This window comes from Haplochromis burtoni, unplaced genomic scaffold, assembly GCF_018398535.1.
Source record: "Haplochromis burtoni strain Fernald_Lab_line unplaced genomic scaffold, NCSU_Asbu1 Contig_62, whole genome shotgun sequence".
NCBI lineage: Eukaryota > Metazoa > Chordata > Actinopteri > Cichliformes > Cichlidae > Haplochromis > Haplochromis burtoni.
In genome coordinates this window covers 1,688,237-1,707,882 of record NW_024582423.1, presented here as the reverse complement: position 1 = coordinate 1,707,882, position 19,646 = coordinate 1,688,237, and the positions used below count along the sequence as shown (strand labels likewise).

The 19,646-nt window shown below is 40.8% G+C and overlaps 1 protein-coding gene across 1 annotated transcript; it reads left to right on the top strand.

Annotated features, from left to right (window-relative positions):
• The first annotated feature begins 46 nt into the window (after nucleotides 1-46).
• On the top strand, nucleotides 47-17,397 carry LOC102288748 (phosphatidylinositol transfer protein beta isoform). The gene is made up of 11 exons (XM_005922725.3): nucleotides 47-135; nucleotides 2,281-2,311; nucleotides 3,633-3,778; nucleotides 4,016-4,107; nucleotides 4,230-4,237; nucleotides 4,343-4,417; nucleotides 4,497-4,580; nucleotides 8,438-8,515; nucleotides 10,707-10,817; nucleotides 11,213-11,335; nucleotides 14,442-17,397. The coding sequence occupies exons 1-11, from the start codon at nucleotides 116-118 to the stop codon at nucleotides 14,487-14,489; spliced, it is 816 nt and encodes a 271-aa protein (XP_005922787.1). The 5' UTR covers nucleotides 47-115; the 3' UTR covers nucleotides 14,490-17,397.
• Nucleotides 17,398-19,646: the final 2,249 nt, after the last annotated feature.

Below are 19,646 nucleotides of genomic sequence, written 5' to 3'. Positions count from 1 at the left end.
CACCTCTCCGTCATTCCGCAAATCACCGCTGCAGAAGGAGGGACCTGCCGCCTCACTTAGTAGCCCATGACGTCAGTTAGTGGTAGCTGGGCACTACTGAGAGGAAGAAGTTAAGATGGTTCTCATCAAGGAGTAGTAAGTGCGGGGTTTCTGTTTAAACTGTACTTTTCTTATTATTTCTGAAAGCGCTCTATAGGTTAGTATAGATCCGTGCACTCACGGCAGTTTTTTTCAGTCCCTGTGCGCTGATGCAAACTTTTCATCTTGTCTCGGGGTCAGCGTCAGGCACACGAGGGGAGGATGGGATTGGCCAAGAGCGTCTCTGGCCTACCGGCTTTGACAGCAGATTGTCATTCTCTGACAGCTGCTGGTTTCCTGTAGTTTCTCATATGTTATCGCCAAGCTGATGGCTTCTAAACGCTTCAATCTGCGGTTTTTGTTATGTGGTTTTAAAGCGCAGACATTTTCTTTTTCAAAGCCTCGAATTGGCACCCGAGTTGCTAACGCTAATTTAGCTAACTGCCTAACCTGAGGGGAAGTTAACTGGAAGCTGTAAGTTCTCGCTGTCTTTGCAGTATTGACTCGGAAACTGTCGGCGCCAGTTAATCACCCCCAGGATAACACATTTTGATTACTTAACGAATTGGTAATTTGTTCACTCCTGTCTGTTTCAAGCATCAATCATTTTGCATGTAGTAAAGACGAAGCTAGCAGCTGTTAGCCTTAGCCTTTTTGGGTTTTGAAATTGCATAAAAGATTTCAGTTTCCATTTGTAAAACCGCTATCCTTGGGTTAGGCTGAATATGTAAGCAGGCTTCTTACTTCACATCTTACCAAATGAATTGGGTTCAAGGCAGGAAGACTGAACACTTAAACGTTTTTAGAGATAAAGAAAGTGAATATAAATGGGTAGATGGATGGAGGGTGTGAATGGGTCATGTTTTGCATCGCACGGGAATTCTGAAAATAAGGATAGACGTAGATTTGAGTTATGTAAAAACCTTGTTACAACATTGTCTTATTCCTTAAATATAACACAGTATTGCTGCCAGCATGCACCTCAGCACTGTGGCGCCCTAATTCCATCAAAGTCCCTGTGTGGTAAGCAAAAAGAAGCACTGGAAGTCTGAATTGGCACTACCTGCACTATTGCATGTGGCCACTTACTGGCCTACAGGAGTGAAGGAAGACTGTTCCCGCATCCCTAACACCCCACAATCACTCACTGCACTCGGGCTCACATGGTTTGATAAATTTGACATCTTCTGATGTTGCCTGCACATTTTGTTTGCTTCAAACTTAAACGTCACTAATTACAAGTCCTAGCAGCATTGAAACAAAACATCTGATGGTGGATGACATTTAGTTTAGCCTTGTTTGACCAGGGATGGTCTTTAATGGTTAGAAATCTTGAATAATAGATTCAGATCTGTTTTGTCTTCTTAATTAAACTGCTTCGGCTAAGCTCACTGTATTTCTGGCCCCACCTAACTCACATTATTAAAAAAAACAACAACAACAACAACAAAATAAACTTTCTGTAGTCCCATAAAGTTTTGTCTTAATTCAGCTCTAACTTTTTCAACCAGGTCTAGTAATAGGTTCCTCTCATCTTGCTGATGTCAGCAGTATGTCACTATGGGTGGTTCTAGAAGTATTTTTCCCTCAGGAAGAGTAACTTTGAGTGTCTTCCTGTTCCTGGCAGTGAGCAGGTCTCTGTGTGTCATCGTGGTTCTTCTGGTTTTGTAATCCGGAGTCCCTGTAGTTATGTTCTCATTGCTTCTTCTGCACTTTTTTGCATACTGTGTGACCTGACAGGCAATTGTCATGTTGCATTCATTGTGAATACAGACAATAATATAAGGCGTGAGTAAATGTGCATGCTGATTTGGCATGGTAATGAGTAATATTTAGAGACTGAACCTTTTTATAAATAATCTCAATAACAAAGGCTATACAGGCTTTACTGCCAAGATGTAGAGACATTTCAGGCTCCAGAGTCAGTTTTATTGTTTTAGGATGTATTATTACTGTATTATTTATGCCACATGCATCTGCAGTGTTTTCTTTTTTTGTCCTATTAGTATGTGCTCTAACTCACTCTTAAAAATACAAATGTCAGCATACGTCTAGAAGAATACTCCTTCTCATATATGGGTCGCTGCTTTAGATTGATGTGGAATGATAGTTTATCTCATGAAATTGTCTAATGTGAAACAGCGGATTTGAGAAATGCGTGCTTTATAAAAGTTACTCATCATATGTTTCTCTCTTTTGCAGCCGTGTGATTTTACCCTGTAGTGTCGAAGAGGTGAGTAAGTGGCTTAATAGCTTGTTATGGTATTAAGATGTTGTAAATGATTAACTTTTTGTCAAGTCTGCTTATATTTTCTCTGTTGATGCCGTTGACACATAATCATGTTGATAATAACAAAATAATGACATTAACAGCCATACAAAAATTACAATAAATTAATAATAACTAAATAAGGAAAAAGTCATAATAATGTTAAAGGATATGAAATGCACTTCTTCATACTTACAAATATGTAGTTTCTTTTCTATAGTGCCTGTACTGTTTGTGTGGTTGTAAACAAGCCCATATTGATGCTTGAAAAAAAGTCCATCCTCAGTTAGTCTGACTGTTTAAACTGAGTCAACCCTCAGTTCCTTTTTTGGGCTTTAATGTGTCACTGTGGCGTGGCCAAAAGGAAATGTTGCAAGTCTCTGACATGTGCCTTTTGTTTAAGACAGTTCTTTTCCACTCGCTGATAATAAAGACATGGCAATGTTGTATTATTTCTGTTGTTTTGGCTGCTGGCTGCTAAAACCAAGAAAAAGCTTAATTTTGCAGATGTTGTTTGTTTGAGCCAGCAATCGTTCTCTGTGTTTAGAGACATTTCTGTAATAAATCCCAGACTTTCAGCCAGCTGCTGGGATACAATCTCTTGGCAATTAGTGCTGCATATCCAAATTCAAAATATTTGAAAAGTAATTCTTGTCTTTGTGGAAGAAATGTTAACAAGACTTATGGTAGCTGATTATTAGTCATTCTCTTCTTCTGCTGTTTGATGTTCAAACATCATAAGTAAGTTAATTTAGCTTTAAGATGGTGGAATTGGGGAACACAGCAGCAGAACTGAAAAAGCTGGCTTCAACATTTAGCTCTTCAGCAAGTTTTCTCTGCACGTTATAGAAATCTAACCTACACTAGAGTGGCAGCAGGACAATAATAGAGCTTAAGAATTTTATGGTTACTTTTTTTTGCACAGTTTTACAAAACAGGTCATGGGTTGGGTTCTGTTCCTACAATTTCACTGTATGGGACAGACAGAGAGAAATGAATGAATTAAAAAAAAATGTCATCCATATAAAATATTTGATTTACTTTTCTGACAGTTTTAGATTTCCTGTGTTGCCCTTGAGCTCTCAGGAGTAATGTACATTGATTACTGTTTGGTTAAAAAGCGTTGCTGTGTTCACAATAAGCCTATATCATTTTATTAGATGGAAACTTTCAAAATGTTAGGAAGAGAAAGAATTGGTTTATGATTTAGATGTATGTCACAGTAAAAAGTACTTAAATCTACTGTCTAGCATCATGTTTTTATATTATGATGTTTGTCTTGCAGTATCAAGTGGGGCAGCTGTTTTCTGTGGCTGAAGCGAGTAAAAATGAGACGGGTGGTGGTGAGGGCATTGAGGTACTCAAGAATGAGCCATATGAAAAAGATGGAGAAAAAGGACAGTACACACACAAAATTTACCACCTAAAGAGGTATGTGCTTTCCTTTGTATTTCTTGTTTTTTAGAACTCCACTGTTGGCTTCATTGATTCTTTCTTATAGTGTAATAGTGCAGTGCTACCAGGCAGTGTCAGTGTTGTCTTATCTGTGAAGCATTTTCAGTTCAGTTGCTAACTGTGCAATCTTTGCTATAGAAAAAAAAATAGGTGATAAGTCTTCCTCCTTCCTTTCTCTTACCTGTACCTCCTACCCTCCACCACACCCTACAGTAAAGTCCCAGGATTTGTGAGACTCCTAGCTCCTGAAGGTGCCCTGATTTTCCATGAAAAGGCTTGGAATGCCTACCCCTACTGCAGAACCAGTGAGTCCCCTTCCCAGCACCACTTAGTTTAAGTTTGCCTTGAAACTCTTCTTCTCACTTTTAAATTAACATGTCTTGTCTTTCTTCCCCCCCTTTTTTCCTTCATGCCTAACCTGGAACAGTTGTGACGGTATGTAACCCTAAATGGGTTTTATTAGCTAAGATTAAAGTTAATAAGAAAAGAATTACATAATTTTTTTTTCTTCATTATGTTTCTTCTTTCTCTTTATTCTAGAATGAATATATGAAAGATAATTTCTTCATTAAAATTGAGACATGGCACAAACCAGACCTTGGAACGCAAGAAAATGTGAGGACATCAAAGCAAACGGATGTCTAGTATGAATCATGAGTTTTATTTTCTAACATATCTTTTTGTATTTGCTCAGGTGCACAAACTAGACAGTTCCACGTGGAAGAATGTAACGGTTGTGCCCATTGACATTGCAGACAGAAGTCAAGTGGCCCATGCTGTAAGTAGCTTCATACACAGTATGGCGCCTTCATGTGGACAACTTTGATTATTACAGTTCTTTGTCATGAGAATGTTTCGTAAGCAGGTGTTTTATGGCTCTGTTTATGATTTAATTTGAATATATATGCGTTTTCCAGGGAGAGAGAAAAACGACATCTAGCCTTTCCTATGTAATAGGGATGCAGATGAATAACACTGATGAAATGAAACAGCACTTTCTTTCTATTCTCGTCTAACCAATTTATTGAATTGCATACATATCTGAAAGTAGCTGAAAGAGCATTTTGTTACTACTGAGCAGTCTGTGTGACTTATGACTTACTGCATGTTTCTCTGGTGTGATATTACTGCAGTCCAATTTAAAATCCAGAATAAACGGTGTTTGTGCGATCCTTTCTCTTGCCTATATAGCACTCTCAAACTGTTAGAGTCAGAGTTTAATTCATGAAAACAATACAGACGAGCTAACTGACACATGGTCGTTTCATCTGTGGAGTTTCAGGGAACAATCTTTTGGCTAAATCGGTTTAGTTTATGTAGTAAAGATTTGCTCTTGGTTTGGTCAGAAATCACGCCGTCCATATAAATCACATGTTGTCACAGCATGTGGTTTCTCTGCTCAACTTTGTCTTGCTCTTAAGCATTGATTATTCTCAGCTACGAACACAGACAGCCAAAGTCCTGACAGCCAAGTAGTCATTCTTTGAAGTCTGCCACTTGGGGTGTACTTGTAGTTGGTGCATTGTAGTGTAAATCCACAGCGGACAGGAAAAACTGGCAGATATGCAGACACTGTGCTCTGTCTCATAAACAACTGATCACTAGGACCTGAGTGGACCCTAGTGGACTCACAAGATGTGATCAAGGCTTTAACACAAGCAGAGCTGTGTGCATCTGTTTTTCTGTTTTTGTTTTTTTTTCAGTTAATATAAACTGGTAATCAACCGGATGTCCTAGTTAAAGAAGAAGTAGCACTTAATGTGTCTGTGCATATTCACTGACTATTACTACAGTTTCAGGGAGGCTAATAAAATATTTTGAAAATTATAATGACTGTTAGACAGATTAGAATTCAGTATCTTCTAGCTCCTGCTAAGCTGTTTATTCACAATGATTTTTTTTTTCTTCTACATTTTTGCTGGGCTTTAGTTTTAGTTTTAGTTTCCAAAGTGTGTTTCTCGTTTCAATTTTGTTTTTATTGTTTGAAAATGTGTGTAGTTTATATTAATTTCACTTTTAGTTTTAGGGTTTTTTTAAATTATTATTGTTTGGCAGACATATGTCAGGAATAGGTTTGGCAAAATCATTACAGATTTTACAGTAAAAAACCCCCCAAAAAAACAAAAAACTTGTTGAAAGTACTTGACTTAGTCTTGTAGACATCCAGAATCACAATAAACGCGTCTATCAAAGCCTATTGTAGTCATACAATATCCTCAGTTTTAGATAATAAAAATAAGGATATTGTGTCTATATATTTTTTTTAGTTTTCCAGGTTCACAAACGGTGCTTATCCATCCTTTTCTTTCCTTCTTCTTCCCTCCTAAAAATTGCTTCAGGGCCATGGTGCTAACACAGAGCCACAGACAATCATTTACATTTAGACCTACGACTAGTTTAGAGTCACTTTACTTAATGTGTATGTTGATGTTTTGTGTGTCTGTGAGGAAAAAACTATTCGCAGATATCTCAGATTTGTAACTCACCAAGTCATATGTCAGCCAGGCACCACTTTAAAAAGCACGAGAGAGACTGGAGCACATTTTTTAGTACTTAACTCAACATTTGGATTTTATTTACAGGCTGTCATGAGCTTCAAAACAGTTGTGTATGTTGTTCTTACAGCAACATACTTGATTTTTCAGGTATGATTATTCATTCATGGAGCTGAAAAAGCTGCCTGTGCTCGTGGCATCGACGATAAGTAGAGCATTGCAAGTGAAGAGAATCTTTGGCAATCTTCATAAACCTTTAGTCAATCCTGACCCATTTTATAAATATTTTACTGAAGTTGGCATCAGGTCCAGCCCATCTCCTTGGTATTTTTTATTTTGGTTTGGTTTGTCTGTGAGTTTTTCCCCAGTCTCTCTTTGTATTTCTTTATAAAGACACAGAACATTAATTGCTCTCTGGGCTGTCGTGTACTTGGCTGACTGTTCTGCTTTATTGGGCTATGTTACTTCTTAGTTTTGTTTTGTTTACTTGTGTTTTTTGTGGTCTGTTTCTTTGCACCGTTTGAAAATGTGTTTGCTGTGCTGTAATAACACAGTGCATTAAAAGTAGTTGATTTCAGGAGTGTGTCCCAATACAGCCAGCTGATTGGAGAGATCTTTGTATTTAAAAACGTACACATACCAGTTGAGGATAAATTAAAGATTTGAATACTGCTTGGAATCTCTGAAATCATATTTGAAGATGTTGCAGGTTATTGCTCTTATTTGACATCACATTGCCTCATTTCAATGTGACTGCCGGTATGCGTGCAAGCATACATGTGGCTATTTGGCCGAGAAGCCCTAGTTTCTGTGTGTGTACATGTTTGTTTGCGGTGGGTAGTTAACGAGGCGGACGTGTTTGCCTTGCTGGAGGAGTGTGTTGTGTCTGAGGGCCCTATCAGCCCTCAGCCTCGGGCATGACTGCAGGCTCTGGGGCGTACCGCCAGCACAGATGAGTTTGTTAGTGTAATTAAGGTTCACAGTGCTGCGTGTGCCGGAACTAGACAAACACACACTCGACGTAAACACACTTTCAGTCTAATACACACTCTTTTAGAAATGGCTTCTTTTCGCGTACCACGGCACATCGATTCACAGACCTCATTAGTGCAGCACAGTGTATTGTTATAGTGATGGAGCTCTCAGCATTAAAACACCCAAATTAGAGAGAAAGTGTGGGCTTGTGTGTGTGTGTGTGTGTGTGTGTTTTTTAGTGGTGCGTTTTTATTTCTTTCCACACGTTTGGCACCCTCCTGTTGGATAGTAGCCCTGAAAAAGTAGCTTTTAGCTTCAGGCGCATCATGATTTATTTAAAATTGCTGGGCCCTTGAGCTGTTGATAATTTTAAAGCCATTCCATTTATTTGTATTATTATTTCTCTTGTCTTTTTTTTTTTTTTTTTTTTTTTTTTGTATGAGAAAGTCAGGTCTGTTGAGTGTTACGTGCACGTCACGTGTGCTCAGTATCCTGCTTCATTTCTCTATACCCTTTAATACAAAAAGATCTTGGTGCATTGGGGGAAAAAATTAAAGGGCAAAAGTGCTTAGTTCACCAGAATATGTTGGCAGGACATGACCTTTTGAATTGGATACTGTATATGGGGTAAAAGGTTCTTTTGCAGTTGGAGCTGCAGACATACAAACTTAAATAAGCAGCACAAATCCTCATCAGCACACAACAGGTAGATGCAAGTACATTCACTTATGTTAACTGGCATCATCACCCTAATTAAACAAGCGTCAGAGCCCCCATACACAGATCGGTCTTATCTTCAAGCCACTTGTGAGCACAGCTGTGTTCTAGTCCTGCTTTGTGACATTATCTGCAGAGATGGAAGGATTTGTGAAAAGGGAGAAGCCCTCTTCTGACTTTTCTTGTAGCTAAGCTGTTTCTGCTCTTTGTTCCCTTACTCTCGTCATTGAATAGTTGTCCCACATTTCCATCTTTTCATTTAAAAATGGTGTCTATGTTTTTTGTTTTGTTTTTTTTTTTTTAAATTGGGGTAAAATCCTGCTGATTTCTTGGCTCTTGTTGCAAGATGAAACAAATACCAGTATTCATAAATAAGCTTGCCTCAGCTTTGTTAAATATTCTGTGCTCTATATTCTACTAATGAAAGTAACTGAAAGTTTCATTGTAGGACTACAAGGAAGATGAGGATCCTGCCATTTTCAAGTCTGTCAAGACTGGGAGAGGACCTCTTGGTCCCAACTGGAAGGTAATGCTGTTGTAAACTACATATATTTTAAACTGAAAATGGTCTACATCCATGTGACTGTTTCAGCACCAGTTCAGAAATAATCATTTGATAAAATACAGACTTCAACTGCACAGTGGTTGCTTACATAGACAATAAGGGCTTCAGTGTGTGAATAAATTATTGCTGGTTGAGGCTGATTTCTTTGACTTTCTTCTGACAAAGGATCACATGTTTGGGTGGTATAAATCCAAGGTAGCATGTAGTTACCAATCAAACTCAATTAGGCGATGAATGCTAATATCTGTGTCAACTATTTCAGCCCTCTTGGGGTTGGCAGTTTTGACAAAAGTTTCCTCTCTGGGAGCCCTAAAAAGGCAAATTAGTGTGGATGCTCAATGTAAATACAGCAGAAGTGGATTTTTCTTTCTTTCTCGCTTTCGTTTTTTTAAAAATGAAATGCGATGCATCTAAGAGTTTTGAACACGGCCTTAGGCCACAGGGTGCTTTAAAAAAAACAAAACAACAACAACGGAGGCAAACATTTGACCCATTTGCCAAGTTATAGGAAAATGGGTATATATCTGGCCATCAAGACCTGGATTAGTAGTCTTGCTCTCATGGATTTTGCTTCTATATTTCATGACTTTGTACAGTCATGTGCATTGTATGTAGTTGCTGCAATGTTTTGATCTCCAAAGTCTAAGTGCAGCTTGGACATATTGGGTCAGCCAAAGATTGTGTTTTGTGTGGATGTCCCTGCAGCAGGTTTATATAGCAGGTTTATGTGATGAGATCTAGGCATTAAAAGTCTTTTACAGGTAACTTACAGAGCTGCAAGAACACTCAGGCTTCGTCCACAGCTGGAAGTAAAGTGTCCGTTTGTGGACTCAGAGTCTAAATTGGCAAACAGCAGTTCTGTATAAAGAGGGACATATTTTGATAAGGGGTAAAAAGTCAAAAAGTAGCTCATCCACAGAGAAACTTTGTCAGTAGTTATGTTGCTTTCGCCTGTAAACCCCGCCGTACCCCGGAGCCACACGACCGGGTCCTGTTCGCTGTTGGAGCACAGAGGATTTCTATTCTGCAGTGGAGCCCTCAAAGTTCACCATGGGAAACTTTCCTCTGCTTCAAGAATTTTTGCAGAACAAACGCAGCCAAACAGCTTTAAAAAGTATGAATAAAGAAGCACAACTTTTATTTTGTGTTTTTAATTAGATCACTTTCCCGTCCGCTGTGGACATGGAAAAAGACTGTTTTTGAAAAGGTGGGGGGAGAAAGTAGTTATGTGACAACAGAGGCACAATTTCTGCCAGCTTCTCAGAGCAATAAAACTCTTGTCTATCTCTGCATGCACACATGCTTGCATATCGGTACCCTTTGTATTTCTGAAAACTTCTGCTCCTTTGAGTGGGGCACAGAGAGGGAGAGAAGAAATGTCACCGTAAGTGTTTTGATGTAGAATCCGTTTCATGTGAAGTTCTCCTTTAGCGATGACAACTTTTCTAAACCCACTGCAAATTTAGAAATGTTTCTCATTTCCCTTCTCTCACGCTTCTCCATGATCGTAGCATCAAACGGCAGTGGGATGAGGGCGATTGAGGCGGGTCTGTGGCATTTTCTTTTTGGAATGCCGAGCCAGAATGAAGTGATTAATTAAACAGGTGTTCTCAGAGGGAGAGTGTGTGTGTTCTGGGGGCGAGCAGGTCCTAGGTGTTAATAATGTAACCAGCTTTGCACTGCGGCGCCCTTATCGCTTCGTGAGCACCGTTTTATCTGCCTTCTGTGGCCACAAAGACATGCCTGTCGGGAACGGTGTCGCTGTCAGGGTGGAGGCAGAGAAATGGTCCCTTCATCTGGAGTTTATCCACTTTGCTGTGGTCCCCCCTCCCAACACCCAGCCTCTTTTCTTCTTCTCTTCTTCAGAGCGCGCGGCAGAGTGCAAGCAGCGGATAGATTTAGAAAGTGTGCTGTAGATTAGGGCACTTTTATCTGTGCACAGCACATCTTCATGTTGATAATTATTTCAGCAACCTTCATGCCCAAAGCATTATGCATTAATGAACGAATCTTAGATTTGTCAAAAATAATGCCTTCTGCTGCTTTTACAACTGTTCTCTCATTGGAAAGTTTCTGTCAAGTTTTTGCAGCGCGTTATTCTGATATAGTGACGGGTTGTAAGTCGGATTCTTTTCCCTGTTCCTCTCAACAGAAAGAGCTGAATAGTAATCCTGAATACCCAAGGATGTGTGCCTACAAATTAGTCACAGTCAAGTTCAAGTGGTGGGGCCTGCAGACCAAAGTGGAGAACTTCATCCACGAGGTTAGTGACATATTTGGGATTAGGATTCAACTTTATTGGCATTACACATGTATAAATACAGGATAACGAAATATAGTAGAAGACGGAAAAACTCATTTACACAGTTTGCTCATGAGTTATATTTAGAGAGTATTGCAAGTTTGCGCATGCAATACTGTGCCTCTTCTGTCTGGGTGGGCAGTGCTTAATTAGTGCTTAATTATTATAAGCAAGCTGTAACTGCAAACATGATGAGGTAGTGTTTGGGGGCTCTATAGTCAAATGGAACTTAAGCCAGTAGGATACAATAGAGTAATTTGTATTTAGAGTTTCTCAAGTTTCAAATGTACTTATAAACACTCGACTGTTGCTAAACATCACCCAGTCCTAACCAAGCCTGCTGCTATCTACCACAGCAAGAGAAGAGGATCTTCACAAACTTCCATCGCCAGCTCTTCTGTTGGATTGATAAGTGGGTGGAGCTAAATATGGATGATATACGGCGTATGGAGGCAGAAACGCAGAGAGAACTGGATGAGGTGAGTGTATAAGTAGAAAATCACAGTTAAAAATTAAACTTTAAGTCTGGTAAGTGATGGATTTGGTGCAAGAGAAAATAAAACTTTCCCAACCCTAAGCACTTTCTTTGGTTAAATTTCTCTTATTTGCTGTGCAAAATCTGTGTAACACCAATTTTAGTTACCCAGCTGTTGTCTTCCATTCACTAGAAGTAGAGTGTGCTAATGTGATAAAGCCGGAGGACTGCTGGAGTAAATGTAGTGGCTTAAGGGCTCCCTGTGGAGTCTTTGACCCTTAGTGGTGCGATCTAGCTGACTTTCTTTGAGTGGATCCTGGTGTTATTTACCGAGTGCACAAGTAAAAGGCCCTTTATTAATATATGTGAATTCAAAACCTCATAGTTTTTAGTGTTTTGTTTTTTAAAATAATAATATTACATTTAAGATCAATCGTCATATTTTTTCCTTTTCATGTATGCATTTTGTTTGTTACTAAACTTCCTTAAACTGTTTGGTAATCAGCACAAAACGGATGACTGTGAGCACAGTGTTTGTTCTTCCTCATAATCCCATTTCTATGATTGCCTTTATTGTATTTTTATCCAGAGGCGTAAGAATGGTTCTGTACAAAGGCTACAGAGGAGTAGCAAGGCCAAGTGTAGGTCTTTGTACTGCTGTTTGTTGTTACTGGTAGGGCAGCATCTTAATGGGGTTTCTGTTAGCCTGGCAAGGCTGTGCCGCATCGTGCCATATAGCTAATTATGATCCGAAACATTTCCACCGTCATCTGTAGGCCGCCTGTGTTCCAGTGTATCCCATGGCTAGTGCATGATGGTCTCGCCTCAGCTTGCGATGTGTAACAATGTCTGCCAAGTGCAGGGTATTTTTATCCCCCAACCGTAACTCTGCATGAGTCTCTATAGTTGGGGGATTAGTTTACGTTCTGTGTCCATGTTTGCACACTTCAGCATAATTTTCTTTATTTTTCTAACAACCAATCACTAAGTTGGAGTAGTTTATATAACCTAACCATTCGTATTATTATTCCATCCATCTGTCCATTTTAATGGCTCATCCAGTTCAGGGTTGACCTTCACAGTAAACAGTGTCTGCTTGCAGGAACCTTTTATGTGTGAAAAGTCTTAATATACTGTCTCATGTTTTAAGTTGACAGAGCTTCGTTAGATGCTCACTTTAGACGACTTTAGTTTTTCTGTGCAGCGCAGTGGAGCGAGCCAGCACGGCTTGGCTGATTGCAGCTGTTCATGGCATGGTGCGACTTCACTCTGCGCTCTTCGGTGTTGAGAAAGGGCTTTACTCCACTGTGCTTGTGCTTGTGTGTGCACATACCATTTCACATTCGAGGTCCAAAAGCAGTCATCTAAGAGGAAACACTGGTGAAAAGCATCCATTTCTTCACCACAAAAACATCTTCGGTTGCATTTTTGTAATGTTTCTCTTTGTGCGATTTGAACACAGGATAACAGTGTTTGACTGAATCTCAGCAGTACAGATGTGTTTTTCAAGTGTTCATCCTGCTACTTCTGTCAGTAATCACATCATCAGTAAATACCCAGTGACCCAGTTCTGCTGGCAACCACAGAAGCCCATGCTATAACACTGCCTCCACCATGTCTGACAAATGATTTGCTAATCTTAGTCTTATTCCTTCTTCGTACTACATACTGTCTATATTCATGTTAATAAAGGCATTTTTTGATTATAGGCTTCGACAGTGGTGTGCCAACCTCCTCAAGAGTGCTCCTCAGGTAGCTAGATGTTGTGAACAGGCTTTTTCTTTAAAAATTCCTCCATTTTTAGTTGTCTTCTGTGGTATTCCAGGCCGTTTAGGGTTACTGAGCTGCCACTGCTTTTGTTCATTTTTAGGAAGGAGCTATAATGTTCGATTTGATAGCTCACATGCAATAAAACCTACTTTTATTGCAAATTGAGAGCTCCTATGAAAGGCTAGCATACAAGTTTAACACAAGTAGTTATATATGTACACAGAAGTTCCTGCAGTCCAGTTAATCCCCATAGAAAAATAGTCTACTTCTAAATCACAGGCTTCAGTTTCTGCGTCTTGCATTCACTCTAAACCTCTCCACTGCCTTGCTCTTGAAACTTCTCCAAATATCAGTCTGGGAGCTTTTGGCCGTACAAGGAGAACAAGGGAGGAATCTGGGCTGGACCGGCCAAAGTGGGCCAGTCTCAAACATTCCTGGCTCGCTACCAGCATGCAGAATTTTTGCGCTTTGCCTTCTCACATCTCGCCCAGCTGAGCATGTGTTTCCAGTTTTTCCTCGGAGTAAGTAAACAGGTTGGTACAATCAAAGACGGCTGCGGCAAGCAGGGCAACAAGCCTGAACCTCAAAGCTCAAGGGTTACCAGGGTCACATTTGGGTGGTGGTGAGAACAGCCTACACACAAGTCACTGCCCTTCACGTTCTAGACCAAGACAGCACTGGGTGAATGGAAAAACCCAGCATTAAGGAAGCTGTATACTAATAGTCATATCTGAACTCTTTAAGTATAGTGGTTGGGTGCTGATGGTGTGGAAGGAGGAGGTATGCGAGGACGGGGTGTGTACGAGGGGGTTTCAAGATGGCTCCTTTTTCCTCATTAACATACAAATGGAATTCTGCAGTTGAGAAGGAGTCTGTGCTGTGATTGAGGAGAAAGGGAGGGAGGATTGGGGGGTGAAAAGATGGAGAAGTGGGAGGGTGAATCCTCGTGCCATTTCATCAGATCTGTCTATTCCTCTGTTTAGAGCCAGTGTTGGTTTGAACTGTTCCATTAAGGTGTTCGGCTATCAGATTCTAACACTAATTGACTTTCCAAAGCCATCAGCCTCAGGGTGGGAGAATTTGAAAGTGATGCTTTTATCTACCTAGAAGACAAACAGGAGGCTTGATAAGGACTTTTGGAGCTGCCCTTTTTCCAGTTTACAAAAAGAAATGTAATGTATTTTTACTGGTTTGCAAAGCCAAAAGTAAGATTTAATGAATAGAAAGAAGTCCGACCCCTCCCAGTAACCAGCGACTCCTGAAGCCGTCATCTGAACTCTCCCTTACGTGTTTAGCTTGCATAAATCTAACGCGTGTTATTTCTCTCCCTTTCCCCACAGCTTCGCAAAAAGGGTGATGTGCGAGGAACCAGCGCTGCGGATGAATGAAAAGGATTTTAAACACCACACCCACAATGACAGCAGTTGTGAAGACTGCTAAGCGGGCTCCTTTGGTGCCACTTTTTTACCCTAACTGAATCACGCTGTGGAGGAGGGAGCGCTGCTACCTGCAATCAATAGAGCAGATCCCCGGCTTTAACCCAATCATAGTCACTCTATCCAGTGAGGAATTGATTTATAGCCACCGATACGATGCTGGCTGATGAGACTTGATCTTGGTCAGAGAAAGGCCGGCTATGGCCATCAGGATATTGAGACCTAGTCTTCTGCAGAGATGCAAAGAAAAGCTATTTACTTTTTAAAGAAAAAAACAAAAGCAAATTCATCAGCTTGATTCCACAGTGGCAGGTGTTGGACCAAATATTTCCAGCTCCCCCAACCTCCTGTTTTTTCCCTACCAAAAAACCCCCCATTCCTCACAGAATGATGCCCTCTGTGACCTCTCTTTGTCTCTTCCCCAGTCTTCACTGTACACACTGTGGCTCAGTGTGTGGTTTGCATTCCCTGGCAGGAGACTGTTTGTCATGCTCTTGTTCCTTCCTGCCATAACCTCCATTAAGTGATTACTAACAGCCTTGGCGTCTTGGCCCGTTGTAATCCTTCTTCCATCACCCCCCTCACCTTATCGAAGCACTGCATCTTATTAACACTGACAATCATGTCTGTACAGGTATTCACTCTCACTCCCACATGCAAAGGTAACAGGAAGCCCACACACGCACACATTCATATGACACATGCAGTGTGCAGAGAGGATAAACATGTGAATTCATTCTTACCCATACACACTCACACACACACTCACTCACAGGTGTGGATACCTTTGTGCTGACTGATCTTTGAGAAACTCAAGCAGGGGCAGATCCTCGCGAGCTCTTTTAGCTAAAGGATGTTACTTTGAATATGTTTACAACTCTCACCCCCACCCTATACTGAAAACAGTCGCACATAACGTACATTGCAGCATTCACCTCTCTAAAAGATGTCCCTAGAGGAAAACAAACTGCACTGAAAAACAGCCACAGATGGTGCTACACCCCTCCAGCCTCTGTCACAAGCCAAACTGTGCTGCACTCACCCAACCCACCACCAGAGGCCTTTCTCGCTCCTCCGGCTCTCTGAGGTAGACAGTTTCCAGAAGGCCTCCTCCTCCTCTGCATCATTCTAGCTGTGTTTACAGATTTGCAATTGCCTTATCAGTGCCTAGTGGATACCAGTACCATGTAGAGTTGCTTATGTGTCCAGGCCTTTACACCTATCAGAGCTACTACACTTAATGAACCTCTGCTGCCAGCCATTGTTTTAGCTACCTCTCTCATTTCTGACTGGCCATTTTTCCTGATGCCCTAAAGTGTGTCCACCAAATGTTTTGGAAAATGTCAGGCACCCAGTTGAACCCTTAAGAGGCACATAGGTTTGGGTTCTTTTTTGTTTTGTTCCGTTTTTCCCATGTGAGAGGATCTATTAGTATGCCACACAATATTTTATGTCAAAGCGGTTCAAATACACGACTGTGCCTGGTAGCCGGTTTACAAATAAAATGTTCCTCCAAGCACTGTTTTTATATCAATACTGTGGTTGTCTGGTTGTCATCTGTAGATATGCTCTTACAGCTCTAAACAACTTATATAAAGTTGAGCACAGAAAAGAAGCTCAGTGCCACTTCAAGCTGCTGTCGTTTTATTTTTTGCGTAGCGTAAATACACGACACACTCGTGCTCAGGAAAAACACTTTGGTGGACACACACCTCGTAAGGGTTAGCATTAGCTGTTAGCTGGTACTTCTTAGGATTCTTGATTCCAGTCTTGACAAAAGAGCTTTATCAGGGCGCAGACTTGTATGTTATTCTTTTGTTTCCTGGTATGTGGAAGTGCAATTCCTTTCCATTCCCGCAAGCAGAACTTTGTTACTATAACAGCCAGCGTGCACCGTTTGTCATGTAAATCTTTACCTCAGACCAGCCATTGGAAAGAGCTGCCATATTAATGTTTTCTGGCTTTTCAGCTCTGCATCCAGCTCTCTCTCTCTTTTCTTTTTTCTTCAGGCTTCAGAATTGTGTCACATCAGCCTTGAATATTAATTATGCTTGTGTTACATGTATACAGTATGTGTGGTTTGCTCATGTGTTCCCTTGTAATGTTCTTGAATATTTGTTTGTTTTGGTTGCGTGTCACTGTTTTAAATTGCCCAACATAAATTTGGGATTTGTGTTTAGTAATCGGTTTCCCGTTATTTCTCAAGGCAGATTATATGATTAAATACTTTCAGGAAAGTATTCTAGTGTGTTTGGTTAATGACAATCCTGTGAGGGCAAATCTGACCATGTCCACGGTAATTGGCTTTTCCAAAGAGAATAAATGGTGTTTGTGTGTTCAGCAAATATTGATTTAATATAGGAAAATTTGGAAAACTGTTGTCAGAAGCATCGGTTTTCAATAACAGAATCTTCTCAGGCTAACAATAAGACAAAGATTTGAGGCTGCAAAGATAATGTAGCTTGTTCGCTTTTATCGTCTTTATGTGTTAGAGCCACCTTTGTCTTTCTTACGGTCATGAATGCATAGGTCTCTGAGCAAACAGTGTAATTAGTGTTTCAAAGTTCATTTGAATGATTCCTCATGTGTGTATGAATTTAAAAAAACAAAAAACAAGAACCCAGTGGAGAGAGGGAAAAGGAAAAATCTTAAATCAGTCGTTTGTTATTCTTCAAAACAATGATGTTAACAAAAGTGTTTAAAGGTTCTGATCAGCTTTTAAAAATCAGGGGTTGTGGTAACGAATGTATGATGTATTGTGCCTTTTTCTTTTTGCACATCTTTTTTGTGCTACTAAGTCTATATATTGTATCTAAATATAAATAAATTTCCTTTTTTTCTTCTTTTTTTTGACAAAGTTTCCTGCAGTTCAGTTTGTGCTGTTTTTGTCTGATTCCTAGAAAATAAAGGTTTTGCCTGAGGGGGATTTGATCAGTCCTCAGGGCAAAGGAGAGAGCTGTCATTTATTTGTAAAGCTTTAAATGGTCACAATCTTTGCTAAAATACTATAAAAGATTTATTATTTATTTGTGCTATATGTTACTCTTTCTTTCATTTTGGCTCTTTGAATGACAGTTCTGTACTGTAGATTACCGATAAGACAAAAATTTCCTACAGATTTTGGTGACTCCAGCGTGGACCGCGCTTTCTACGACCTGCAGGTCAGGAGAGTTGCACAATAAACAGCGGAATCTGTGCTAAAGAGCAGAAAGAGCAGGAAAAGCCACCAGTCTGCTGCCTGAGATAGCTGCCCTTTTTTTTTTTTCTTTTTTTTTTTTTTTTATTGTTTGTGGAGGAATAGTCACATGTGCCTGCTGCAAGGAAACCAGCTATATCTGCTACAGAACAAGCAAATAATGCTGTTTCTAAAAGGGGAGATGGGCAGACTCGCCCACACACCTCCTGTTAAGTGGCAGCTCACAGTAGTCTACTGTAGGCATGCATCCATCCGTCCATGTGTCTCCCTCCCGAGGAAGATGAAGGGACATGTCATGAGTGAGCCCCTGTCGTTTAAATAGATACTGCAACAGATGAAGGAAAGAAATGGATCTCGAAGAGAGGCTCGAGACTTGACACAGCAGGACATCCAGGCGCGTTACCAAAGAAAGCCTCGGTGTTTACAGCTCCAAACACTTTGTTATAGCGGCTTGTTGCTTGATTGCATAAGCACACAGTATCCTGAAATCTGTCAAAATGAGTTGTGTAGGCCTGCGACACCTAGGAAAAAAAAAAAGTTGCTCTAGTGTTTGTGCACCACATGGCTGCGTTTCCTGCCGCAAGACAACACACTCTGGTAGAACTTCTGTTTTTATAGGAAGTGGCACAAGTGAAGATTTAAACTCACAGTTTGGTCCACGCCTACCGTGTTTGTGTATGTGGCCCTCCCCAGGGGGGGGGGGCCACATTTGCTCAGTGGCTGCAGGTTTTCTTGGAGAGGAAAGTTATTTCTGGTCTACACGGGTTAGCAGTGATGTCACGAGCGCTTCCTCATCCTCCGGGCTCGGGTCAAGTTTAGCCCCAGAGATTCTCCTGAGTCTTTCCTGTTGTTCTGAGAGAGGTGCGGAGTCGAGCGATGCGTGTGGGGTGGGATGGGGAGAGGAGGAGGCTGTTGCCACCCTCCCCTTAATACAATGGTGGTTCTTTTGGATGACAGATGCTGCTTAACCCATCCTGACCCAGGGAGCTGCGATGCCTCATCTGAATGACAGGCCCACAGAGGACACACTGATGCTCTGCTGCTCACTGCCTGAGCTGCACAGGACACTGTACCCCCAACAAGGGAAGTAACTGTCTCTTTGGGCAACCCCCCACAGTAATATATGTCTAGCTGAGGAAAGCTTAACACTCTGAATTAAGGGTAGAAAAGGGCACCCACTTCTGCTATCTTGTCCTATTGAGTAAAATATTGAGACAAATTGAGTACTAAATCACTGTAGAAAAGAGTGCTATTGTGACAGTGCTTGAAAGCCTGTAGACTCTCCATTGTCATGAAGTCGCCTCAGCAGCAGCAGCAGTAGCTCTGGGCTGCATTTATCATCACTGGGGACTCAGGAGGAAAGAGACCGTGCCATCAGTTTGTCATACTTAACTTGTCTGTCTCCATTTGAGAAGACAGTGTAGACAGAACTAGCAGGCTCTGTATCACAGAGTTATTAGTATTACTGTCAGACAGAACAATATCTTGATGTTGTTGCTGTTGAGCTGCAGAATATTTGCTTCTAATGCTCTTAATTGGGTTTTGGGATACAGTCTAGTCTTTACACATTTAAAAAACAAACAAACCCATGAATCCTAACGTCTAAAGCACAGGGTGATGCTCACACTTTCAGGTTCCATGACTAAAATTCTTGTCATGATAGATCCAGATGGCTTTTGGAATACGGAAGCAGTCGATTAACACGAGCGTGAATTAGCAGCAATAACACAACAGCATTCAGCACATCTGAACAACTTAGCATCCCTCCCCGTCCCCCTCTCACTCCAAGCCTCCCTCAGAACACAGCCACTACCCATCACTGCCTCTGCAACACGAGCTTCCGTTCTCCCAGCTTCAAGAAGTGCATTTGCACGCGTATATTTGAGTGCCTTGTTCTGACCTGCTTCCAGGTT